Below are 25665 nucleotides of genomic sequence, written 5' to 3'. Positions count from 1 at the left end.
GATGTTATTTATTAGGTGTATTGTGGTAGCCCCCAGGAGCCCAAACCAGGGACCAGGACCCCACTGTGCTGGACATTGTACAACCACAGACCCAAGAGACAGTCTGACAAAGAGACAAGGGACCTGAGTATTGTACATCATGGCTACAATGAAGGGCAGGAGAGGAAGGGGGAAAACCCCTCATTTCCTGCCTCAGTTTCTCTGTGTTTTCCAGCACATGGTGGTTGCGTGTTAAGCTGGGTAGAGGCAACTTGCCAGCTCCCACCTGAGGGATTTCCCCTGCAAGGGACCCAGTAGGCCAATGAACAGGAAACTGGGAGGTCTCTGTGCTCTCGTTTGAAGGAGACGATTGGGCCTTCGTTTAAATCAGAACTTGTGACTGTGCTGGAGTGATCAGAGAGGGGAAGTTTGCCACTGGGTTGGAGGAGGGGATCTGGGGCACATTTGGTTCTGTTCCCACCTCTGTGGGAGAGTGGGGTCTAGTGGGTACAACAGGGGGGCTGGGAGTCAGGACTTCTGGGTTCTATTCCCAGCTCCAGGAAGGCTGTGGTGTCTAATGGTTAGAGCAGTGGTCCCCAGCCTTTTCCAGGTGGTGGGTGCTGGACCACGAGCCACCGAGGACCGTGGCCGGCGGACAAGCATCTGCCGAAATGCTGCCGAGAAGCGGCAACGTCAAGAGGCATCGCCGCTGAAAATCAGTGGCATTTCGGCAGCGGCGCCTCTTGGTGAGGCCGCTTTTTGGCGGCATTTCGGCAGCGACGCCTCTTGGTGATGCTGCTTTTTTGGTGGCATTTTGGCAGATGTTTGTCCGCCAGCCAGTACGCGGGCGCACATAGATGCCCCGGCGGTCGCCATTGCGCCCACGGGTACTGCGTTGGGGACCGCTGGGTTAGAGCGTAGTCTGGACTCCCAGCTCCAGGCGGGCTGTGGTGGCTAATGGTTAGGGCATAGTCAGGACTCCTGGGTTCCGTACTGCTTGATGTTGACCAAGTTTTGAGAGACCCTCCTGTGGAAGGGGCTGTAGCAGGCAGGAAATCAGGGTATGTTTGTAAAGGAAAAAAGAGACAGATTCTTCCTCATCTCGACCCAGGGACTTAGAGCTCTCTGTGCTGCTGCTGGGCCAGCACAGGTCAGGTATCTCCTTCACGTCCTGGGCCTCCAGCTGAAGATCCATCAGGCTTGAGGGACAACCTGAGGGAATGGAGCGGGAGGCACGGCGGTCTTACCCATGTGTGTGCGCGTGCGCGCACACACACACACACACGGAGACAGCTCAGCAAACAGCCACAGATCAGAGGGAGAAGGGGAGGAGGTAGGAATGGGGGTGGGGAAGCTTGAAGCAGATGGTCACTTTGGCAGGGCTCCGAATAAAGAATCTGTTCCATACATCGCGCACAGCAGTCTCGGGGCCCGACTGCTGCCAGGAAAAACAGAATTACCTCTCTGATTACAGTGAGCGAGAGCGAGCACTCTTCCTGTAACACTGTGCTTTGTGAGCCAGCCAGGCCAAATAAGGGCCATTTAAAAAAAAAAACCAAATGGAGCAATAAAGATCATACGTGTAAAGATTATACGTGTCCCTTAGTCTAGGCCTGGCATGACTTTTGTGCTGGCTGGGGTCAGCAGCTCCTGACACGGGAATGGCCTCATTCATACAAAAGCAAAGCAATTGGGAAATTCCACACCAGTGCACCGCTGTGATGGCAGATGCCACCAGGTGGCGCTGTTGTGTGGTCTTTTTTGGCAATGTGCGAGCAAATTTTTAGCCTTGGGAGAATTACTGCATGGTGATGTTAGCCTGAGGTTATGGAAGCGTGACTTGCTGGCCAGGGTGGTTTACAGGGCCCAGATTTCCAGAGGCCGTGCATAGAACTGCTTGGAAAATTCTCATCAAAATGTTTTTTCAACTAAAAATTTTGGTCAAAATTGAATTGTTTAGAAAAACATGTCAAATGTGAAGAAAATTTGTTTTGGGGGAACCCCCCAAAAACCGAAGTGTTTAAGGGCAAGAGGGCTCTGGCCAACCCTAGTTACTAAGTTGGCACAGCTGAGCAGGGGTCAGCTGATCCCATTATAAAGAGCAACAGGCAGCCGCAGAGTGGGTGGAGACCAGGTGGGATATGGAGGTTGCTGGGCATGAGTAGATGTCAGCAGAGAAACCTGAGATGTGGGCAAGTGAAACTCTAGGTAAGAAGTGCTGAGAGTGCAGGAATTCAGCCCCTCTGGGCGAAGGGGCTGTGCCCATCTTGGGAGTAGGATGAAAGAAGGGAACTCTGAAAAGAGAGACCTCAGGGAGAAGTTGGGGCCGCTCTGAGGCTGGGACAGAAGAGGTGTTATTTGGGAGTTTATACCCCAAGCAGATGTATTGTTACTGGACATGAGGTTTTTGTGAGTTCTTGCAGAACCAAGAGGGGGAAACTGAGGCAAAGGTTACTTGCTGGGCCATCCTCAGGCCACAAGGAGGTGTACAGGAGACAGTTTGCCCTATGACCGCTCTGTCTTAGAATGGGAAAAACTTTAAAAGCCATGTCATTTCCTGCCAAATGGAAACCCCACTTCCTGCCCAGCGTTGGCAATGAGTCTGTCCAGCCCCAGCTCTGGGGGCCTGGCTCTTCAGCTCAAGCTGTAGCAACTCCCGCTTTTAGCTCTGAGGCCCCAGGTTCAAGCCCCAGGCTGTCAGCTAAGCTGGTGGCTCTAGGATGGGTAGAAGACGCAGCAGGAATATTTGCTCTCCACCTTGGGCTCTGAGTGGAATTGGTTCGTGGGAGCCAGGCAGTGATGTTGGGCTGAAGTCCCTGGGAAGATATGGCCTGCAAGCTGTTTGTGAATACCTCTGCTCCAGGACTGGTGTGTGTCGATAGAACAGGCCGCAGACTCTGCCCCACTGAGCCATGCTTCAGGGGCAGATGATCTGCAAAGCCCAGACATCTGATACCTTGGCATGGTGCCTTCCCTCCGCAACCTCTTCTGCCCTAGCCCCTTGCCTGGTGTTTGCAACCTGTCACTCCACTCTGCACCGTCCCACAGCTGTTGTATTTTGGTTGTGAGCAATGCAGGGCAGGGATTGTCTCTCTCTCTGTGTCTGTGCAGCACCTGGCAAAAGGGGGTCCTAATTTTGGCTGGAGGCAGGGTAGTCTAGTGGGTAGAGCACCAGATTGGGTCTCTGAAGATCAGGATTTTGTTCCTAGCACTGCTGCTGGGTGATCTTGGTTGAGGTGCAGAGAGGTGAAGTGCCTCAGTTTCCCCCTCTGCAGTGGAGATCATGACATGTAAAATGCTTTGAGATCTACTGATAAACTTGTGGTGCCACTGGAATGTGTTATGTGCTACTGCAGCAGTTCTCAAACGTCACTGCACTGCGACCCCCTTCTGACAACAAAAATTACTACACTACCCCAGGGGGACTGAAACCTGAGCCCCGCTGCCCTGGGTTGGGGGGGCTAAAGGCAGGGGGCTTGTAACCTGAGCCCCACCGCCCAGGGCTGAAGCCGAAGCCCGAACCCCATCACCCAGGGTGGTGGGGCTCAGGTTTCGGGCCCGGGCCCCAGCAAGTCTAACGCCACCCCTGGTGACCCCATTAAAATGGAGGGGTTGGGATGGTCATGACCCACAGTTTGAGAACCGCTGTGCTACTGGAATACGTCCAATAAATAATAGGATAGGTTCTATAAGTAGATAATATATAAATCATAACATAATATCAGGGTGTTTTTATGCAAGCCTGAAGAATTTGAAAAGCGTAGGAGAAGAAACTTGATTTCCACCCCCCCACATTTTTTCCCCTCATAATAAAACCTGGGAAATTCCATCAAAAAACTTGGTGACGAAAACATTACAGCCTTAACTCTGCCCCTTCTGTGCATATGAATTCTTTTGATACAGTCTTTAATTACATTCAGCAAGATCATATCAGGCCATCTCTTTCCGCAGTCTCAGGTACACACATGTAGCATCTTGCAGGCCTTTCTTTCATTCTTGCCTACAAAAGCTGGCCGAACAGTTTTTAAAAAAACCACCCCCCTAGACTACGAGACTCAACATGTGCCTCAGACGTTGTCGGAGGAATTGTGTGGTGCTGCGTGGCAGGGTTTGAGGAAAAGCGTTTGTGTAATTAAAGATTGTATCATCTTTGCAGTGCAAGTGCAGGAAGGGAAAGAGTTAGTGTGTGTGGGTCATGAGTGATTGAGAGGGGACGGTACCCCTTATTGAGCCATCCGCAACATTCCCTGCAGCTCAGCGCCCCCTAGAGCCACACTGATGTGAGGGGAGCGCCCCTACTGAGCCCCAACCCCCCCTACAACACAGCGCCCCCTAAAGCCACACTGGGGCATTGGGGTGAGCGCTGATGTGAGGAGAGTGCCCCCTACTGAGCCCCAACCCCCCCCCACAACACAGCGCCCCCTAGTGCCACCCTGGGGTCAGCACTGATGTGAGGGGAGCGCCCCCTACTGAGCCCCAAACCCCCTACAACACAGCGCCCCCTAGTGCCACCCTGGGGTCAGCATTGATGTGAGGGGAGCGCCCCTACTGAGCCCCAACCCCCCTACAACACAGCGCCCCCTAGTGCCACCCTGGGGCATTGGGGTGAGCACTGATGTGAGGGGACAGCGACACCTACAGTGTCAGTTCTCCCTGCAGTGCAGCACCCCCCCAGCACCTTGCTGGGACATGGCAGGGCCTGTCTGGGTCTTCCTTGATCGGTGACGGAGGGGGAGTTATTGGTGACAGTGGGAGCCGTTTTTGTGGCTCTCTTGGCCAGTTGGGGGCATGGTTGCAGCTGGGACCTCGTTTGGGACGGCAGAAGCTTCCAAGACCAGCCGGGTGGGGGTGGGGTGCAGGGCGCTGTGGCCAGAATAGGTCACGGCCGGGGTAACTGAACTTCATTTCACGTGGAGGCAGGATGGAGCAGCACCTGCAGAGAAGCCAGCCCTGGGGCCCACGAGGCAGGGCCGTCCCAGGAGGACAAGCAAGAGATCACAGTCCGGCCTGTGGCGCCCCTTAGGGCCAGGGCGCACGACAGGCCAAGCAGGTGACTCGCCAGCTGAAGCTGTTGGTGCTTTCCACTTCCAGGCTAATTAGCAAGGCCTGAGATCTTCCCTGCCCAGCAGTGCCAGCCCCGAAGCCAGTGGCACCAGCAGCTCAGCAGGGCTGGGACTGCTCAGACCTTGGCTGGGAGACTTGCAAAGAAAAGTGAGAGCCCTGGGGGGTGGGCTCAGCAGGGGGCGCTCTCCCTGGCAGGCAGGACTGGCCCTATGGGGCGCTGTGCTGCAGGGAGCAGGGCGGGGGCTCAGCAGGGGGTGCTCTCCCCGGCAGGCAGGACTGGCCCTATGGGGCGCTGTGCTGCAGGGAGCAGGGCGGGGACTCAGCAGGGGGTGCTCTCCCTGGCAGGCAGGACTGGCCCTATGGGGCGCTGTGCTGCAGGGAGTAGGGCAGGGGGTCAGCCGGGGGCGCTCTCCCCGGCAGGCAGGGCTGGCCCCAGGGGGCACTGAGCTGCAGGGAGCAGGGCGGGGACTCAGCAGGGGGCGCTCTCCCCGGCAGGCAGGGCTGGCCCCAGGGGGCGCTGTGCTGCAGGGAGCAGGGCCGGGGGTCAGCAGGGGGCGCTCTCCCCGGCAGGCAGGGCTGGCCCCAGGGGGCGCTGGGCTGCAGGGAGCAGGGCAGGGGCTCAGCAGGGGGCGCTCTCCCCGGCAGGCAGGGCTGGCCCCAGGGGGCGCTGGGCTGCAGGGAGCAGGGCGGGGGCTCAGCAGGGGCGCCTCCCGGCAGGCAGGGCTGGCCCCAGGGGGCACTGTGCTGCAGGGAGCAGGGCAGGGGGTCAGCAGGGGGCGCTCTCCCTGGCAGGCAGGGCTGGCCCCAGGGGGCGCTGGGCTGCAGGGAGAGGGGGGGCTCAGCAGGGGGCGCTCTCCCCGGCAGGCAAGGCTGGCCCCAGGGGGCGCTGGGCTGCAGGGAGAGGGGGGGCTCAGCAGGGGGCGCTCTCCCCGGCAGGCAAGGCTGGCCCCAGGGGGCGCTGGGCTGCAGGGAGAGGGGGGCTCAGCAGGGGGCGCTCTCCCCGGCAGGCAAGGCTGGCCCCAGGGGGCACTGTGCTGCAGGGAGCAGGGCAGGGGGTCAGCAGGGGGCGCTCTCCCTGGCAGGCAGGGCTGGCCCCAGGGGGCGCTGTGCTGCAGGGAGCAGGGCAGGGGGTCAGCAGGGGGCGCTCTCCCCGGCAGGCAAGGCTGGCCCCAGGGGGCGCTGGGCTGCAGGGAGAGGTGGGGCTCAGCAGGGGGCGCTCTCCCCGGCAGGCAAGGCTGGCCCCAGGGGGCGCTGGGCTGCAGGGAGAGGGGGGGATCAGCAGGGGGTGCTCTCCCCGGCAGGCAAGGCTGGCCCCTGGGGGCGCTGGGCTGCCGGGCGCGGGGGGGCTCAGCAGGGGGCGCTCTCCCCTGGCTGTGCTGGTTCTAGTGAGGTGCTCCCTAGTGGGGTAATGGGAGGGACTGGAAGCAACAGCCTGCTCCTGAGTGGTGTATTTTGTGGGGGCTGGGCCCAGAGATCTGCTTCTGTGGGGTGGCTCCAATGGGGGTAGTTGGGGAAGGGAGGGGGGCTCAGTCTGCTCTCAGTAGTTGGGGGGGGACGTGGGGAATTGTAGGGAGCCCATGGAGGTGGGGTGATCCGCTCGAGGGAGTTGTGGGGGGTGATCTGTTCCTAGAGGGTAACTGGGGGGGCTGTGGGGGTTGATCAGTTCTGGAGGCCGGGGGGGCCGATCTCCTCCTGCAGGGGTGGGGGGTCTGCTCCCGGATGCCATCCCCTCGCGGGAGGTTCCGAGGGGTAAGAGCCTCCGAACAAAGCCCCGATTGAGGAGGCGCTACCAGTGCCATGGCAACGCCGGCTCCGTCTCGCAGGGGCAGTGTGTGCCAAGAAGGTGCCATGGTTACGCCCGAGGGGCATGCGGAGATCCAAGCCGCCGACGCGGGCAACCGTCTGCCCCCCAGGGAGGGCACTCCCCTTAAAGGGGCAGCATCCCTTCCTCCCCCTTCCCCTGGGTTGGCGCAGGCTGGCACAGATTCTGGCTGCCAAGCAGTGACTAGGCTGGGCGGGAGAGCTGTGCTCAATGGGGTGCCCCCCTCGGTTGGCACGGCCTCCGGGACGGCTTATTGTTGTGCTGTATACTAGCTCCATGAATAGGAGGTGGCATCTGTTTTCTCCCAGCGATGGGAACTCTGGTACCGGATTAGAGGGGGTGGCAGTGACGGTGCAGGGGAGGGGGCGAGGGCATGGATTGGGGCGAGGGGAGGGGGTGCATTTTATTGTCCAGAGGGGCACTTGCCTCTGTCTCTTTAATGCAGCTCACAGAGATGTGAGAGACTGAATGCCAACAGCTCAGACCCAGTCTGCCCTCGCTTGGCTGCTTTGCCAGCCCCTTGGTGCCAGCGCCCCCCCAACCCGCTGCTGGCGGCGGGGGTGCAGGTGGGGGAGGGTGGCCAGCCTGCCACCAGACTGCAAGGGAAGGACAGATCTGCAAAAGGAGGAGAGAGACACCCCAAAGCAGGAGGAGGCGGGGGGGACAATGCGGAGTGGGAGTCAGGACTCCTGGGTTCCCCTCCTTGCTCTGTCACTGACTCGCTGTGCAGACAAATCCCTGCCCTGATTTGTGCCTCAGTTTCCTCATCTCTGAAGTGGGGGGAGAAAAATAGTCCGAGGGTGGGTGGAGGATGGGAGTGTATAATTAATACCCATTTGTAGAGAGCTGTTAGATTCTCCAGCGTTAAGTGCAATGCAGATAAAATATAGAGAATTTTCCCGCCCTTCGATTAAACTAGGATTTCATCTGGTACAAAAATGCGGCACCAAACCAGTGGCGAGGCCACTCTCTAGGGAGCCAGGACTCCTGGGTTCTCTCTCCAGCTCTGGGAGGCGAGTGGGGTCTAGTGGTTAGAGTGGTGGGGGGCTGGGAGCTGGGACTCCTGGGTTCTATTCCCAGTTGTCCATCACCCAGCAGGTCAGTGGTACAAGTCCCTTCCCTTTGCCTCTGTTTCCTCTCCTACCCTCCATCAGTTCTGACTAGAAACTCTTTGGGACGGTCTCATCCTGGCCCCACGGAGCCCTGGTCCCAAGGGGAGTAAATTGCAGCAGCAGCAGCAGCTCCAGCCAGGGGTGTCGTGCTGCTAACTGAACCGTTCACAGCCCAGCCAGTTCCTTGACCTTGTAACTGCTTTTGGCCAGGAGCTCTGCTCTAGCTGCGGCTGCCGAAATGAAGTGGGCTTTAGGAGAGGGGTTGATTTTATCTTGCTGGCATTGAAGGCGAAACTGTAAAGTGCTTTGAAATAACAAAGGCTCTTAAAGGGCAGCCTAGGAGAATTAGGCACCTTCTCAGGAGGGCACCCTGTGAACCTTGGCAAAGCCACCTCATTGCCCCTTTTGATCCCTCCTCAAAGCTCTCCGCTGCCGTGATCCCATGGGCAGGCAGATGGGGCTCAGAATCGGCTCCTGGTTTCCTTGTGTCTGTCTGCCTGTCCCCCCACCCCACCCCGGGCGCCGATCAGAAGGCTCTTGGGCGGCGCCATCCCTTGGGTGTGTCTGCGCAGCACTGGACCTCTCAGCCCTTCGAGTAGTTACAGCGGATGCCACTCAGGCTTGGCCCATCTGCCCCGATGGAGATGGGGGCGGACAGGCTACATTGGACTGGCATTGGGATCCCCGGCTGGGTTTGGGGGCCCTCGGCAAACTGCCCTTCAGTCGGGACAAGGCATTTTGGGGTCAAAGTGGGGCAGGCCTGCGAAACCTGGGAGGTCTGTGGTGCCTGGCCCAGTGGGGTCCTGCTCCGGGACTGGTGCCAGACTACGGGCCAGCAGCCAAAGGCAGGGCCGGGTCCCACGGCTGCTGGGGGCATGAAACAGACCAATTCAGAGCAGAAATAAGGTGCTGGGTTTACACAGGGAGGGGCCTTAGAGTCTGTCTAGCTCAGCCAGGCTGGGGTGCAGGGGCCAGACCAGGCACCCAGAACAGGCCTCTCTGGCTTTGGGATCTAGGAAGCTGGGAGAAATCAATGCTATGAGAGGGAGGGAATGGCGGACAGGGCACCTGGACTCCTGGGTTCTCACCCCAGCTCTGGTAGCATGGTGGGCAGGCTAACTCCCAAGCAGTCGGTCCTCCAGGCTCCATCTGATTTCAGAAAGCCCAGCCTGTGGGGGAGGGTTGGGGGGCATGCCTGTGCCCACCTGTTCTCTGCCCCCCATGTCCACACGAGCCCCCCACAGCCCACTCCAGCAACGCCCTAGGCTGCCATGGCGCATGGCTCTCCCTGCAAATGGCTGCAGCTGGCAGCAGCCAGCAAATCCTGTTGCTGACGGATTGCCAAGCAGCCAGCAGCTCCCCCATGTCCCCCTGTGCCAGCCCCCCTCTTCCACTTGACTCTTTCCCTATCGACAGGGGGAACAGAACATCAGGAGGCTGCTTTCCCCACCAGCTACAAAGCGATTCACTCCGGGGGCTGGGGAATCCAGCAGACCCCTGAGCTGGGGGGAGGAGCGGGGAGCCGGCTGGCACAGGAGATTGAGAACCAGGGAGGGCCCTTCGCCACCACCCCGCCCCCGTCCCCCCGAAGTAGCTGTTTATCCTCCAGCCATCCCATCTGCTGCGGGAGGCCCATGGCTGCTGCCAGCTTCTGCCAGGCTCTGGGCTGCGCCATGGCCGCCTCTCCCTGGCGTGCCCGAGCCAGGCTGCCTTGTCCCCCCACCATGGCTCGTATTCTCCCATCAGCCCCTGCAGCACCTTGACTCCGCTGAGCGCGCTGGGCCGGGGGGGGGGAGGAAGAGGGGCGGCAGTCCCAGCCCCCTGCTATCCCAGCCCCCTGCTCCCCAATCCCACAGCTCCACTCAGCCCCTCAAGCCTGACCCACAGCCCCCCTAGCTCCTCGCTGGGGGTGGCTGTTCCACTTCGAATGGGTCCCTGCTGGATTCTCACCCCCGCTCCTTGTAATGCCCCGTGACTATGGAGGCCCTGAACTAGCTAGTCCTGGCTCCCAGCCTTCCAACCTGCTCCCCTCCCAGAGCCGGGGGGGGGGGCTCAGTAGGGGGCACTCTCCCCTCCCAGACAGTGCTGACCCCAACGTGCCAGCGTGACATAAAGTGACACATTCTGGCCATCAAAGCTGCCATGGCACCTTCCATAAGGAGAGGATTATTCTAGCCAAATTCCAGCCATTGTGCCCCCCCTTGGGAGTCTTGTATAAATAGCCCCTGTCCCCCACCCCAGAGGCTGCTGCATCTCGTGGCCGGGCGAGGAATCCCTGTGGGGACAGCTGCCATGGCCCGCCCCAGAGGAGAGTGCTGGCTGAGACCATTCCTCATGCGGAGCCTTCCCCAGCGCCTGGGGACAGGAAGCCAGGGAGAAAACTCAGCTATTTCGGTCCTTCAGGGATTTATATTTAGACCTTTTCAAAGGCCCGACGGGAGAGTGAGTCATCCCAACACAGTGCTGCTGAGCCGCCCCCCAGCTGCTCCCCTCCCCCATGCCCTGCTCGGCCAAACTTACCCTGTACCCACATGGTGCCCCACTTCCTGTGCCATCTCCAGCTGCTCTGGGGTCCCCCACGCCCCTCGGATCTCCCCTGGCCCTTCCCTTGTCCTTACTAGGGACCTGGCTGCTTTGGCTTCATTCTCTGCATGGGAGTTATAAACCGTTCCCATCCCCCCACCGCCCCATAGCCTCCGGCAGCAGAAATGGGGAACAGTCGTCTTGCGCCTCCCCAGACGCAGCTGCCAGGACTCAGGCCAGGGAAGGGGCATTGGCCTCTCTGTACCCCCAGCTCTGTTGGTGCCCCTCAGTCTCAATCTGCAGCCCCCCCGCCACAAGTCTGCCAGTGCCCCTCAATCCTGACCTGCAGCCCCTCCCCCCTGCTACTCCAGCTCGGGGGGCGTTAGGCTGAGCTGGCACCGATCTTGCTAAACTGATTGAGAGGACGGTGCAGGGGATAGCGCGAGTAGGCAAACACACTCCACTGGAGAGCGAAGCAGGCTCCGAGCCCCCTTCACCTGGGAGTGGGGGCTGGGCTGTGAATTCAGGGGGTGCTGGGATGGGCAGAGGGGGTCTAGATCCCACCTGTCTGGGGAAGAAGAGGCAGAAGGTGCCCTGCCAAACACCCCTATTTGTCTGCTTCCTGGGCAACCCGTGCGGCAGGGTGGGGGGAGGGACTGTGCCAGGCATCACTGCTGCCTGCCCCACCCCTGTGGGGAATGCAGGAACTGGGCAGACACCCTCACACACTCCCTACCCTCTGCCGCCTGCTGGCATCTCAGCAATCCCAGGGCTGGTTGGTAGCGCGAGGGGGAGGAGTGGGGCTGGGGGACAGGATCCTGAGGAGACGGGGGTGGGGAGGTTTGACCTTCTCCCTTTCCAGAGCTGGGGATAGAACCCAGGAGTCCTGGCTCCCAGCCCCCTGCTCTAACCACTAGTACTGCCTGCCCTTTCCAGCCAAGGGGGTTGACTGGGGTAATTAACAAGGGCGGGAAGGAATGGCCTTACCGTGATGTGGGTCAGCCAGTTAAAGGGGGATCATTAGCCCCTCCCCAAACGAGGCTTCATCTGCCCTTGTCCGTCTGTCCTGGGGTGCAGATCGATCCTGCCAGTAGCCGAGTCCCGTGCCGTAAGGGTGTGTCAGTGTGGGAGGGATGGTGCAGCTGCCCAGGCCTGTGTGCCAGACAGCCCCCCCCCGCCCCCCCAACACTCCTGATCCCACCCGTCATGCATTCTCTGCAGCAAATGGCCTCCCAGCTATCGGTGCCAGGAAACATTCGGGTAGAGGGGGAATCCATGGGCAAGGCTGGGAGAGGGGCCTTGGCTGGCAGTGACTGGCCACTTCCTGTCCCCCCACACTCTGCCAGCATCGGCTCCCCTCCCCCCCACAGCTATCCCTGGCTGTGGGATGGGAGTGGGGTCTAGTGGTTAGAGCAGGAGGCTCAGGGCCCTGACCTGGCTCCCTGCTTGAGGCCTGGGTGTGCACAGAGTGGGGGCTGGAGGGGAGGTTGGGACCCTGGGGCTGGATCTGCTGGATCCAACCCGACCCCCCTTTCCCTACGCTTTGCAGACAATAACACAGGCACTAGCCCCCACTCCCCTCCCAGAGCTGGGAACAGAACCCAGGAGTCCTGGCTCCCAGCCCCCCCCCCCCCGATCTAACCACTAGGCCCACTCCCCTCCCAGAGCTGGGAATGAACCCAGGAGTCCTGGCTCCCAGCCCCCTGCTCTAACCACTAGATCCCTCTAAAACTCCTCCGTTGTTGACTCATTGTCACTGGGTTTGGCTCCTTCAGCTGATCGTGGGGCAGGGGGAGTGTCAGACAGGAGCCGGAGCCGGGCAGCCTGTGCCCTGAGATCCCAGCCATGATGGGCATCTCCTGGGGCTGCCACGGTTAGTGCCCCTTGGAACTGTGAGCGACCAACCCAGCTGTTTGTCAGAGCGCCGGGGGGAGCAGTGAGAGAGCAGGACACTGCTAACAGATCTGCCTCAGTCCCTGCCTCACAACTGGGAGTCCCTTGCATGAAACAAGTCTGCTGGGTCTCAGCCCAGTGGTTACCCCAAAACAGAACCCAGGAGTCCTGACTCCTAGCCCCGCCCCCAACTCTAGATGCCGTCTGCTTAATGGACATTAACCAGGGCCCATGGAGGCTGAGGGCTGAATGGACCATGGAGATCTAACCCCCTGCTTCCCCCACTGCCCTCCCCCAGGCAGGGCTCAGATAAATTGAGGGGGGGGGGGCCTGTGTGCTGTGGTTAAAATTGGCTTAAAACCAACATTGATCCTGCTGATTTCGTTTAAAGGGCTGGTTTCTGAGCTGGGAGGGGGGCAGGGCCGGGGGCTGGAATTGAGGGGCATCAGCCCAGCTGTGGGAGGCAGCCTGGGCTCCCCTAGGCTGTGGGGGGGAGAGCTGGGGGGAGGCCAGAGCTGGGATTGCAGGGGGGCTGCAGGTTGGCATTGAGGGCCTCTGGCAGAGCAGGGCGAGGGGACAGGGCTGTTGTCGTCCTGTCACTTTTTACATGAGTGGAAGGTCAGCGAACACCGAGCTGCCTGGTCCTTGGTCTGTCCCTGCCCGGCCCACGGGACCCGCCTGCCGCGCCGTGCCGGGCGCTCCGAGCGCATCACCAGCTGGAGCAGCAGCTGGCGCCTGCCGTGCCCTGCGCCTCGCTCCGAGGGGGCATTCCAGGGAACAGAACCTCCGGGCAAGCAGGTGCCTCCCCTCTGGGGTGGTGCGGCTGGGGGAGGCATTCTGTGTGGGAGAAGCCTGAACTGTATTTATTTTAGAAAGGACGTGTTAATGAGAAAACCCTGAGCTTCTGGGCAGCCACTCCAGTGAACCCAGGAGTCCAGCCGCCTCCTGCGCTGCTCCAACCACTAGACCCACTTCCCTTCCAGAGCCAGGACTAGAACCCAAGAGTTCTGCACCTGCTCCAGCGGCTGGGGGGTTCTCCTTAGCGTGCCCCCCAGCGGGATGTCTGCAGGCAGCCTGGGCACAGGGGCGGCTGGGGGGGGGGGGTGCAGGCAGCCTGGGGCAGGAACGGAGAAGCCAATACTTGCCTTCGAATGAAGCCTAAATAATGAATGGTGCCCGGGCTGCTCCCACCAGAGCCTTCTTGTTCCATCCTGTCCCAGTGATATCACTTAGCACTAGGGTGCTCCAGGGCCAAACAGGACACAGGGGTGAGGCTGTGGGGCACCGGCAGAGCTGTGAGCCCAAGCGTGGGCTAGCAGGGGGCTGCGGGTCAGGACTGAGGGGCATCAGCAGAGCTGGGGGGGATGGGCACCACTGGAGGGCTGGGGCTCAGGATTCCCACCCCCCCAGGTTTGGTAACTCATCTGCTCCAGCCTGGCTGATGGCTCTGACACTGCGACCGCTGCCCATTCACAGGCAGCAACGAGACTATGGCAGAGATTCTGCTGTCTGCCCTGGCAAGGCTGGTTTCTGTTGTGAGGTGTCTTACTCTAGCACCTAGACATCCCACTGGAGGGTGGGGCCCCCTCGTGCCAGGCACTGAGCAGACACCGAGAGGCAGGCCCTGCCCTGAAGTGCTCCGTTTAAATAGACAAAGGATGGGTGGGGAAACTGAGGCATGGAGCAGGGATGGGACGTGCCTAAGGTCACACGACAGCTCAATGACAGAGCTGGGAACAGAACCCAGGAGTCCTGATACCCAGGCCAATTGTCTGCCCACTAGATCATGCTGCTCTGTGACCAAGCGAGCTCTGGTCAAACATCTGGGCACAGAGGGGCCAGCTGCAGGGCTGAGCGGGCATTTCCGGCATCCAGTTTTAGCACTTGGGGGAGGGAGGACCCAGCTCTGGGCTTGAGACTGGCCGTCAAGGTTGCCATTGGTCCTGCTTGTCTGAGAGCTGGAGCATCCCAGCTGGCCCCAGCGTTAACGGCGAAAGTTCGCAGCTGACACACGCATTGTGGGAGGGATAAATAAGAGCACAGGCCAGTGATGCAGCGTGGTCTGCAAGCAAACAAGGCCTTTTCATACGGCCAAGTCTAAGTGTATCTGTCTAGGAACAAATCTGATGCAAACCAGAGATATTTAAACAGGGGCATCTCGAGTAGGAGCAGGGAGGTGCTGTTACCTCTGGATCTGGCACTGGTGTGGCTGCTGCTGGGATCCTGAGTTCGGTTCGGGTGCCCGCAATGCAAGAAGGATGTTGCTAAATTGGAGCAGGGGCGGAGTAGAGATTAGAAATGCCCGATAGAGAGAGACTCAAGGAGCTCCATCGATTTAGTGTAACAAAGAAAGCTAAGGGGTGACTTGGTCCCAGGCTGTCTGTGCCTTCATAAGGAACAAATATTTAACAAGGGGCTCGCCAGTCTAGCAGAGAGGTCCCACACAAGCCAACAGCTGGGAGCTGAAGCAGACAAATTCAGTCTGGAAATGCGGCGTAAACTTTTACCACTGAGTAATTAACCACTGGAACTATTTGCCGAGGGTCGTGGTGGATTCTCCAGCACTGGTGATTTTTAAATCAAGACGGGATGTGTTTCTAAAAGTTCTGCTCTAGGAATTATTTTGGGGCCGTTCTCTGGCCTGTGTTAGCCAGGAGGACAGACTAGAGGGTCACAACGGTCCCTTCTGGACAGGTGGGCACCCGCTGTAAGTCAGGCGAGCGGAACGTGCTGCCTTGCCGAGCGTAGAGGGGTACCCCCAATCCGGCCCAGCTCACGGCCTGAGCAGACACTAACTGAACTGTTCTGTCGGACCTAAAGCGATCCCACAGAATGGAAGGCACTGGGAAAAGGGGGAATATTAAAGACGGCGGGGGTCCCCCTAAATCCAGGGGCTGGTGGGTAAAGGGGGGAGATCACACAGTGTCACGGACCCCTTAGCCCATTCCCCCGAGTCAGCAAACCCTGAGGCCCTGGGGGAGGAAGCGAAGAGGGAATGAAATGTTCCTGGCCCAGGATTCCAGGTGCTGAGGGCTTAGGTAGGGGGCACCAAGGTTTGGGGGTCTGTGCCATATGGCTAGGGGGGCCCAGATTTTGGCTGGCCGGCCCTATGTCCCATTCCCTGCCCCCTGAGCCAGCCAGCCTCGGCCCTGGGGGCAGATTGGAACTGGTGCCCTCAGAGGAGGAAAGACACCGTCTCCCATTCCCTGACTCTGAGCCGGCCAGCCCTCAAGACCCGCTTTGTTTCTTTTACTGCACGTTGGGGCCCAGATTCGCATAGCGCAGCTGTGAAGGGCCTGGTGTTCCCCAGATGCTGTGCTGGCTCTGGGGGGGTCTGGGGGCTAGCTGTTCCAGCAGGGAGTGGTGTGCTAGGGCAGGTGAGCAGGGCCGGCTCCAGGGGTTTTGCCGCCCCAAGCAGCCAAAAAAAAAGCCGCGATTGCGATCTGCGGCAATTCAGCGGGAGGTCCTTCGCTCCGAGCGGGAGTGAGGGACCTGCTGCCCCTCTCCGGAGTGGCTGCCCCAAGCACCTGCTTGCTAAGCTGATGCCTGAAGCCGGCCCTGCAGGTGAGAAGAGGCCCTGTCACCTGAATCGGGCTGACAGCCAGGCCGGCTGGTGGGTCTGGTGCTGCGGATCCTTCCTCAAGGCTGGTGCCAGCGAAGGCCTGTTTGCCCTGGCTGCGGTGACTCCTCTGTTCTCCTCATCTTACCCTGCCTGCCTTCCAGGCAGCTTAACCAGCCTTGTCCCATGGCTCCCCTAGGTACCACCCTCGTCCCCGATTCACCCAGGGGTGAGCTGAGGGCGGATGGGAAGGACCCAGGAGTCCTGCCCAGCTCTGAGCTAATCGCGGAAGCCTGTCTAGGCAGCGAGTGTTCCTGGCCCCCAGCCCTGTGGCGAAGGCGCTGTCCGCCCACACGTTTCCCCTGCCCCCAAGGCTGGTCCTTTGTTAAGGGAGCCAGGCCCTGTGCAGGGCAAAGGTTAAAGGGCGCCCTGGGCCATCCGTGCCAGCAGCCTGGGCCGTGGGCCGAGCAGACCCATTACCCACCCCAGAGAGTGAGGCACAGGGGCTGGGCCAGCCGCGGATCTCACTGCTAGCCCTGGAGGGGGAAGTCCCAGGCACCCAGAACCAAGGGCACTTGACCAGTCTGCTGCTGTAACCCCTAGCCCCCACTCCCCTCCCAGAGCTCAGAATAGAACCCAGGAGTCCTGGCTTGCAGCTCCCCTTCACTCTAACCACTAGCCCCCACTCCCCTCCCAGAGCTCAGAATAGAACCCAGGCGTCCTGGCTCACAGCCCCCCTGCTCTAACCACTAGTCCCCACTCCCCTCCCAGAGCTCAGAATAGAACCCAGGAGTCCTGGCTCGCAGCCCCCCTTCACTCTAACCACTAGCCCCCACTCCCCTCCCTGAGCTGGGGTGGAACCCAGGCGTCCTGGCTCACAGCCCCCCTGCTCTAACCACTAGTCCCCACTCCCCTCCCAGAGCTCAGAATAGAACCCAGGCGTCCTGGCTTGCAGCCCCCCTTCACTCTAACCAGTAGATCCCACTCCCCTCCCTGAGCTGGAGTAGAACCCAGGCGTCCTGGCTGTTCTTCCCTGAGCACGGTACCTAAAGCTGTGGCATGGGCCTGGATGACACTGCCCACTGTGCGCCCTGGGGGTGGGTGGGGGGGCACACTGGTGGGTGTAATAGTACATGCTATTCCCCCCCCACACACACACAGCCCCAGGGTACTGTACCCACTGGGCTCCTCTCGCCTGGTATCCACCCTTCCAGGGCTGGCAGGTGGGGCAGGGTCCCTCCAGCCCTCTTGGGAGGGGGTTTGAAAAGCAGGCCCCTTTGGGGAGGCCTGGAGGATGGGGCAGCCCCATCTCCTCCCACTACCAGGCCGGGAAGCGTGCGCCACACTGCACTGGGGGTGAGGCTGCCAAGGCAAGTTCTTTGGCTGGGGAAGGAGCTAAGAGAGAGGGGGAGGGGAGCAGGCCCAAGGCGTGTGCCAGGCACTGGTGCCGAGTGGGGCGGGGGGGGGTCTGCACTGCCCAGAGAGAGCGAGCGGGGAGAGAGACACCAGGTGGCTCTTGGCGCTGCCCACTCAACATGCTGCTGCCCTGGCTAAGCTGCTCAGCTCTGCACTAGGCAGAGAGAGGAGACAGCAGGGACTAGTAGTTAGAGCAGGATACTGGGAGGCAGGGCTGCTGGTTCTTGTACTGGCTAGTGGGGTCTAGCGCTCAGAGCCGGGTTGGGGGGGGCTGGGTGTCAGAACCCTGGGCAAGTTTATTTTGCCTCGGTGCCTCAGTTTCCCCATTGATGAAGGAGAGGGAGTGACACGTGCTCACCTTTGCGGAGTGATTTCTGACAGTGCCATGTTGACAAGAGTGAAATGTAGTGATCCAGGTATTGCTGCCATTTACCGTAGACCGGGGGCGCGGGGGATAATACCTGGGGGGAGAATGTCTGGACACTCTGAAGAAATCTGCTCTAGGGAGAGAGGTTGGTCCTAGGATCCGAGAGAGACCAGGCGGGCGAGGGAAACCTTTACTGCCCCAACCTCTGGTGAGGAAAGAAACGAGCTTTCCAGCTACACAGACAGAGCTCGGCTTCAGATCTCATGGGATAGATGCACAAATCTCTCCCTCTGTGTGGATCTGGTTTAGAAACAGAACATTTTATAAACTCAGAGGGAGAGAAGATATTGATTTGTGACATTAACCAGAAAGAAACCCTCGCCTGCTACATACTAGGATGCAGAGTTCTATACACGCACAGGGCTATTTCTCAGGTAACTTTTTCTAATCCGGTCAAAGTAATCAACATATTCTTTCCCTTTGAGTTTTTTGAAGGACTCAGCGGATAGTTTGATGCGGTTTTGGCCTGTTTTACATGTCCAGACCCCACAAAACGCCCTTCTGTCTTAGCTCATAGATCTATAATTCGGTACATTGTTTCTCCTCATTGTCTAATAAATCAGATTCATTTGCTGCTTCTTATTTCGATTTTTTTTCATGTAAAATGCTACAAAAATGTTGGCAAGCTGGGAATAAAAATTCCTCCGAGGGGAGAATGTAAACACTTCGATCCACTTAGAGAAAATATACCCGTTATGTCAGCCAGAAACATATAGGTTCAAATGTAGCAGTGTAAGCGCAAACCCCTCTTTGATCATTGTAAAATCCAATTGTTCTCTTCTAGAGAAAAATCGAAGCTAGTTTCCTCTTCTTTTCTCTGACATGTTTACGATGCAAACTGCAATTTTTGTTTTGAGAAATTGTCTGTCAAAATATTATCCAAATCCACTGCTCAAAATCCAATCCAATTTGTAGCTTGATGCAGAAATGTTTCCAAATAAATAAAACGATTGCCATCCAAATCTCTCCTTTTGTTTAGTTTGTAGATTATAGATTTGTTTTTAAAAAATCGCACCCTATAGGGGGAAAATGCAATTTCGTTTCTAAAATCAACCAAAATGTCAAGATCTAATTCAGGTCATGAAATATAATATCTGCATTATTAGTAAATCTCCTTCAGATATAACGTGCAACATTCGCCCCTTCTTTAGGGCTGAAAGGCATTTTTTCTAGATGCACAGAGAAATCTCTGAATCAGCAAATGAAGAAAATGAATCTCTCTCTCTCTCTCTTCCCCTGTTATTTAGAAACAAGTTGATTTTAGTGGTGCGAAAAAAAAAACAAAACAGGAAAGTTTGAAGTGTGAAAAGATCTACCAAAGCTTTCCTGGGCAGGAAAAAAAAAATGCAATGACTTGTATTTGAATGGCTGAGATTCGTTAGCTTCTCGGTTTCAAACTTGTCAGGAGGATCAATTTATAGTTTTCCATCTATTAAACCAAACTGATTTCTTTCTGTTGAGGCATTTTCAGTCAAACTGAAGATCCATCACATACATAACACGCGTCAGTTTCAGGTCTTTTTAGTTTGTAATCTTTAGAAAAACAGCTAAAGCCTACCCCGCAGAATGAAGTTGATTGTGTATTGTTTGTGCTGATATTAAAGGAATCAATCTACGAGGACTAGGGGCAGCTTTTCCCCCATCTCGTGGGGTTTTGTTATGCTGCTGACTTTTGTTTATTGGGTTTGATTGCAAACACTTCTTAGTTATATACCACGTTTAAGATTAAAACCCCAGCGCTCCAGGATTGCAGTGCTGGTTCGAGCTGGATTTGCGATCTGCGCTTCCGCAGCTGTTAATTTTCGAAGTTCTCCAACGCCCGCAATTGTGCGGGTCAAACACTTTTTAGCTAAAGGGGAGTGAAACTTCCATGTGACTTTAGTGCAACTCGAACAGCTCCAGCATCGGAGCTCCGCGGCGTTTAGCTTCACCGCAGGCAGGCGGGGATCGCCACGAATTGCGAGCAGTTTCATCTTTAAAAATCAGTTTTCCGTAGGAAGATGTCGGGTTTGCAAGCGACAGACCCCGCAGAGATCCCGAGCTAGGAAGGCGTTTCCCTGACGCAAGCTTCCAAAATAGCTCGCTCTGTCCCGTCCAGGGAGTCGCTTTAGCTTTGCGCCTATTCAGAAAAAACCAGGCAAACCGATTTTCAGACCAAAGGAGTGCGAGGTTTGGAGGGACAGTTTTCAGGTTTTTGAATTCTTCTTTTCGCGCCCCTTCAAAGCTGCCCACGCCGCAAAACTGTGGAAAGAGGCTAAACCCATTTCTAGTCATTTACCCCCCCCCTCAAAAATAGGGAACATCGAGTTTGTGGAGGGGGGGTGGAGTTTGGAGGGGGTGGACACGTGAACAATATGTCAAATTTTGCAAAAGTGTTTTTCTCATCAGAAAAATCTACCAAAAGAACTACTTTGTATTTTTCCAACCGATCAAAGAAACATACAGATCTGCAGGCATGCATGAGGCAAGCCTGCATCGCATGTGATTATGTGCAAAGCAAATCAGCTCATGCCTAGATACTTATGCAGCGCTGCTTTGCAAATTTCAGCTCAAGACTGTTTCCTATCAACAATAGAATCTGCTTCCTTTATCTGGGAGCTGTTTAAAAATATTTTGGGAGCAGCAAAGCAGAGCCTTATTTGCAATAATTAGTATTATTAAGGCTGACACCAAACTACTACCAAGCTGCCTACTTAACTTGGGAAAGTTAGAATGTCAAGATGGATTAGGATCTTCATGGCAATTTAATTAGAAACTCAAACAAATTGGGGAAAATGCAAACAGCCATTTGTAAACTGCTTCTGAGGATAAACACAGGATGTATCAGAACAAGGGAAAGGTTTGTTTTAAATAAAGGTTATTATCCCGCTGGGTGACATGTAATAAAATGCCTTTAAACAGCAGATTCAACCTGTTATTATATAGTGGAGCAATTCTTCCCCTCTGACTGCTGCAGGCCCCAGTCACGGGAAAGACCCGCCTGGGTATTTGCAGCGTTGCGTTGGCCCAAAGAACGCAGTTTGAGGTTGCAATAAATGCAGGTGAAATCTGCATGGTCGCTGCATGTTTCAGTGCATCAGCCGCTCTCCTGGGGCGACCAGGCCACTTTGGCAGTTAGCCCGAAGTTGGTGACACCTCTGATCTTGAGACAACTTCCCAGGGGAGAGGTTTTACCAAAAGGTTAAATTACCCGCCCCCACCGAGTGGTTTTTAAAAAATCCGCCGCTTCCCAGAACTGTTTCCTCGTGTTTTTTTTTAAAGTGCTCCTTGCAAAGTGAATGGTTTCAAATCAAGTCTTTTCACCCTTTGGACATAATGCTCCCCCCTCTGCCCCTCCCCCCCAAAATATGTCTAGCTGCGGGGATCTTCTACAAGACGGGCCCCCGCCCAAATGCAGCCGCGATATTTGCTTTGCTTACTGAAAACTCAGCTCTGAGCGGAGCCGAGTTTTCCCAACCTCCTTCCCAAATAAGCTACAAGTCTCTTCTGCCATTTTGCAGAAGTCATGCGACCCCCTGGATGGGCGCCCTATTTGGTAGCTCTGTGAGCAAGTCCGATTTTGTATCCCGGGGGGAGTTTTTATAGCAGGTCCCCCCCCCCCCTTTCATTGGCCGAGAGAACCCTTCAAACAAGGCAGCCCTGGAGAGAGACGTGCACGTTTTGTGAGGCAGCAGATAGGCTGGATACAGCCTGCAGGTATTCAGAGACGGGATAAACGCGGCTGCTGTTTAATTGATAAACCAATGTCTCCTTTCCCCCTTGTTGCAAGAGAAAACAACTTCACACGTGCCCCCCCCCGGGTGACTCGGTGCATAGCCGCTGAACTAACGGCCCCAGGTGCTGCTCCCGGGCGGCGGGCAGGTGACTAGCCGGGCTAGCCAGGGAAAGGGCCTTTCTCACCACCTGGGGGAGCAAACACCCCCCCGGCCGCTGACTAGCTCCCCGCTGGTGCCGCGTGGATGTGGGTGGCGTGGGGGGGCTGCAGCTCTGCGCGCGTGGCCGGGTTTCTGCCCCGGCACGTTGCAACTAGGAATTGGGTCTCTGAATACACGTGGGGGCCGGGTTAGGTGGGGGGGGGTCTCAGGACTTCGCACAGGGGGCTCGGGCCAGCGAGCTCCGCTGGTTGCGTGGGGAGCTGGTGCCCCGGTTTTCAGGCGGATCTGCTGGGCGGCGGGGAGCGAAGCCGGGTTCAAAACGCTGCTGGGCTCGAAGGAGGGAAACGCGCCTGGCGGCGGGTCACACCTGGGTTCCCCTCCTGGGGGGGGGGGGGTTAGTAAGAAATCAGCCGCCCCCATCCAGCGGGACTGAATGGGGGGGAGGGTGACTCTTTCTAGACACGTTGGAAAGATTTGCCTCTGACCCCCCCCCCCGCAGGAAATAAAATGACCCCACTCCCGCTGTCTAATGAAAAAAAGTCAATAATTGTATTTACACCCCCCCGCATCCGGCGCTCAGGGCCCTATCCTCCCCCCCCCCCATTGATTGCAATAGTGCGAGATCGGGCCCGGGCTGGGGACGGGGGGGGGCACAGTGCGGAGCCTCCCCCCGGCCCCTTTTCCGTCTCTCTCCTCTGCTGCCTGCCCCCCTCGCGTTTCCCCTCCCCCACCTCTCCTGGGGCTAATCCCCCCCCCAAGTGCCCGGCTCTTACTTCACTCACGGCCACAGCTCGGGCTCCGGCTCGCCCCAAAGCAGGGTGCTGGGCCAGCGCTGGCCTCCCCCCTCCCAGGGCTCCCCAGCCGCTCCAGAGACCCCAATAAAGCGCCCCAAACCCGGGGGGGGGGGAGCAGCCACCACCAACCCCAGCTCTGCCAGCTCGGCAGCAAACTTCCTGCAGGGCTTCACTTGCCCAGACTTTCCTCCCCGTCCCTCTCCTCCCTCCCCCGCCGCTGCACCGCTCGAGCTGGAAGGGTTGCAAAACCGGGCGGCACAGAAGGTGGCATTTCTCCAGGCTGTGCAGGCCAATCTCCTTCCAACTTGAGCGAGACGTTAGAGTAAAAAAGGATCCAGCCGGGGAGGAAGGAGCGAGAGCCCGAGACGCGCCGGTCGCGATTTTCTTCCCAGCGCCAGGCGAACCCCCCTCCCCCCAATTTGTTTTTCCTCTGTTTTTTTTTCCCTTCCCTCCTTCCCGGGCCGATCGGGAACCGCGCGAGGCTCGCTCGCTCCTCTCGCCTTGGCCGAGGCGTCGCTCTTTTTCCGTCTCCTGCTTCCGCTGCAAGAAGTCGAAGGGTTTGTGGAAACTCGAGAGCAGTTTTTTCCCCCTGGCTGGCTGGTTTAGGGGCTTTTTTTTTTTTTTTTTTGCTTTGTTTTGTTTTGTTTTTTAGAGAGAGGGGGAAATGGGTTTCTGATGTTTGGCCAGTTTCCCTGCACCATAATGGTACGTGCCATGAGAATCAATAATTTCCTCTTATTAATACTTTCCCTTCCAAAGCAGCAAACAAGAGCGCTTTGTATTCTGCACACCGAACCTCTGCCGGGGCATTTCGCTGCTGCTTGTACTTTACAAACTCCAGGGAGGGAAGGGAGAAGGGGGGGGGGGGGGGGTTAGAGATGGTGTCTTGACGGTGAGTGTGATTTAGAAAACCGAGATGGGGGTGATGGGCACAGCCAGACCCTTGCACAAGGGACGGGGCTGGGAGGAGAAACCAGCGAGAGAGAAATGGCCAACCTACTGTCAAGGATTTTGCTTTGCAGCTTTGGGGGTTTCCAGCTTCTGGCTTTAAAAATGCAACCAGTCGAGTCCCCTTGTCCCCTTAAGATGAATTTGCTTTAAAAAAAAAAAAGTCACCACACAAGACCTATTTTGAAACAACATCAAAATACCACCCCCCTTAAAAAAACAACCACCACCAATGGTCAGGTCAAACCTGGGTAGGTGTTTCAATAGCCAGAATAATGTAATATCGTAACAGTAAATGTCTTACTTGTCTTGAATGAGTCCGTGTGGCTGGCGGATGAGAGTGTGGAAAGATCATATATGAGATTACAGGACATTGTGTGTGTGTGTCACAGGAACGTTCGGCTGTTGCTTGTGCTTCATAACAAACAAAAGTGCTAATATGTTTCCAAGCTGCTTTCTAAAGGGCAGCTTGACACCCCCAAAACACAAAGCTGTGGGGTGAAGAGATCAAATGCTTGTAGAGGCTACGCAGAGAAGAGGCGAATTGGCTTAAAAGAGAATTGTACTAAATTGACCCTACCCTGTCCTGACTTGGGAGTCAACAGGACACCGCTGATTTTCTAGGGCATTGGTGAGTGTATGTATGTGGTGTAATTTCTTCAGCGGGCGTCGTGCTGGAGTGAGTCTGATTTTTCAGCAAGTGGGAGCCCTTTTGGGGGATAAACGCAGTGGCCTGGTCAGTTGAAATAAGACAGAGGTTGTATTTAAAGCCTGTACTAAAGAGTTATCAAGTAATAGCCCCCCCCTTCTTTTGAATGAGAAAACCTTTCTTACCAGTGAGAAAACCTCTAATTTAACAGTATTTGCAGCTCTAGGGAAAGGGTTTGAATTTCATTTTTAGCACTATTTAAAAAAATAAATGTTCCTTTTTTGGGTGTGCTAAGGCCACACGCACCCTTGCGAAAATAAAGAAACGAAGAGAACACAATTAAGCAATATTTTTATACAGGGGTGAGTGAGATAAAGTCCAGAGCACTTGGTATAAAGCCAGGTTTTATTCCAATGTGTGGATTTGTTTTTTTATTTCTCCCCAATGAAATAAAAAGCAAATGAAATTTAGGGAGGACACACACAAAAAAAAAAAAAGGGGGGGGGGGAAGAAAAACAACCACCCGCAATTTATTTACCTCTTGATTTGCTTTATTAGTATTTTGGGCTGGTGGAATGTGAACGATCAGCGAAGAGGGTCTGGCTGTGTGTGGATGGAAGAAAGTAACTGATTGCTATAGGAAAATCCACCCGGTACGCGAATTCCAAAAGAAAATCGGCTCACACACCTGAAAAGCAGTGGCCAGAAATCCACGTTCCTTTTGCCAGGGGAATATTTTAGCCAGAACTGGAACAAAGCCTTTATTTATTGCAGTGACAGGGGCAGGACTTCTTATTTGTGAAGGGTCACTGCCACGTTGCCAGTTCCTTTTCTGAACTGTAGATTGCAAAAAAAGCCTTTTGCCCCAGGTACTGTGGGCTTGGAGAGAGGTTACACCTCATAAGCGACTATGGGCCATTTTGGGGAAGGCAGCAGGAAAAGTCGCCTTGGTCTGTTTTATGGCAAACTAGTGCCACAGCGGTACTTAAAAAAAACCCCACAATTGGATTGCAACAGTTTTAATCCATGTCTTCCCGCTCATCGGTGCAACCCTGTTTTGTTTGTTTATTTGATTGCTAGGCAGTGAGGAGGGGAAGAAATTGATAATGGCTTTCCTGCCTGTCTTGCGGAGGAGAAAAAGAAATGGGGTTGGGGGGGATTTGAAAATACCAACAGCTGAATTCAATCTTGGCTTTGCTGTGTTTAAAATAGTGAACTTCCTTCTCCGTTGAATTGAAGATTGAGCAGAGATATTGTCCGTACAGCTTGGCTGAGGAAGCAGAGTTCGCTGCAGTGTGTATATATTATGAGTTGGATTATTATATGTATCACAGTCGCTCCAAAGGTGCCCTCTGAGGTTGCTTCCCTTTTGTGCTAGGGGCTGTACAGATGGCCAGGGACAGTTTACAAGAGAAAATTCCGTCTTCCTGTAAGGATGTGTGCATGTGCTTAATGTGACGCGCTTGTCCTGAGCAGAGAGTTAATGCTCATGTGTTGGACAGGATCAGGGCCTAATGAACAAAACAGACAAAGCATGGTTCAGAAGAAGGGAAACTGAGGCCCAGAGAAATTCAGTGATTTGCTCAGGGTCACCCAGGAACTGT

General features: G+C 56.5%; 1 protein-coding gene across 12 annotated transcripts in view; it reads left to right on the top strand.

Annotated features, from left to right (window-relative positions):
* The window catches only part of NFIX (nuclear factor I X), a 211685-nt gene that overhangs the window by 36200 nt on the left and 149820 nt on the right, over window positions 1-25665 (top strand). For 2 of the 12 annotated variants that reach the window (XM_039513967.1, XM_039513956.1), the window contains exon 1: window positions 22759-23169. The exons of 2 other annotated variants lie outside the window; for them this stretch is intronic. In XM_039513967.1, the coding sequence (XP_039369901.1) occupies window positions 23140-23169 (30 nt within the window). In that variant the 5' untranslated portion in view covers window positions 22759-23139. Of the gene's footprint in view, window positions 1-21414; window positions 21492-21634; window positions 21657-22755; window positions 23170-24021; window positions 24044-25665 lie in introns of those variants that run through there. 8 more of the 12 variants (XM_039513961.1, XM_039513971.1, XM_039513963.1 and 5 more) reach the window with 8 other exon arrangements.

This window comes from Mauremys reevesii, linkage group 25, assembly GCF_016161935.1.
Source record: "Mauremys reevesii isolate NIE-2019 linkage group 25, ASM1616193v1, whole genome shotgun sequence".
Classification (NCBI taxonomy): domain Eukaryota; kingdom Metazoa; phylum Chordata; order Testudines; family Geoemydidae; genus Mauremys; species Mauremys reevesii.
Note: the sequence above shows the minus strand (reverse complement) of the source record. Positions and strands in the feature narration are given on the sequence as shown.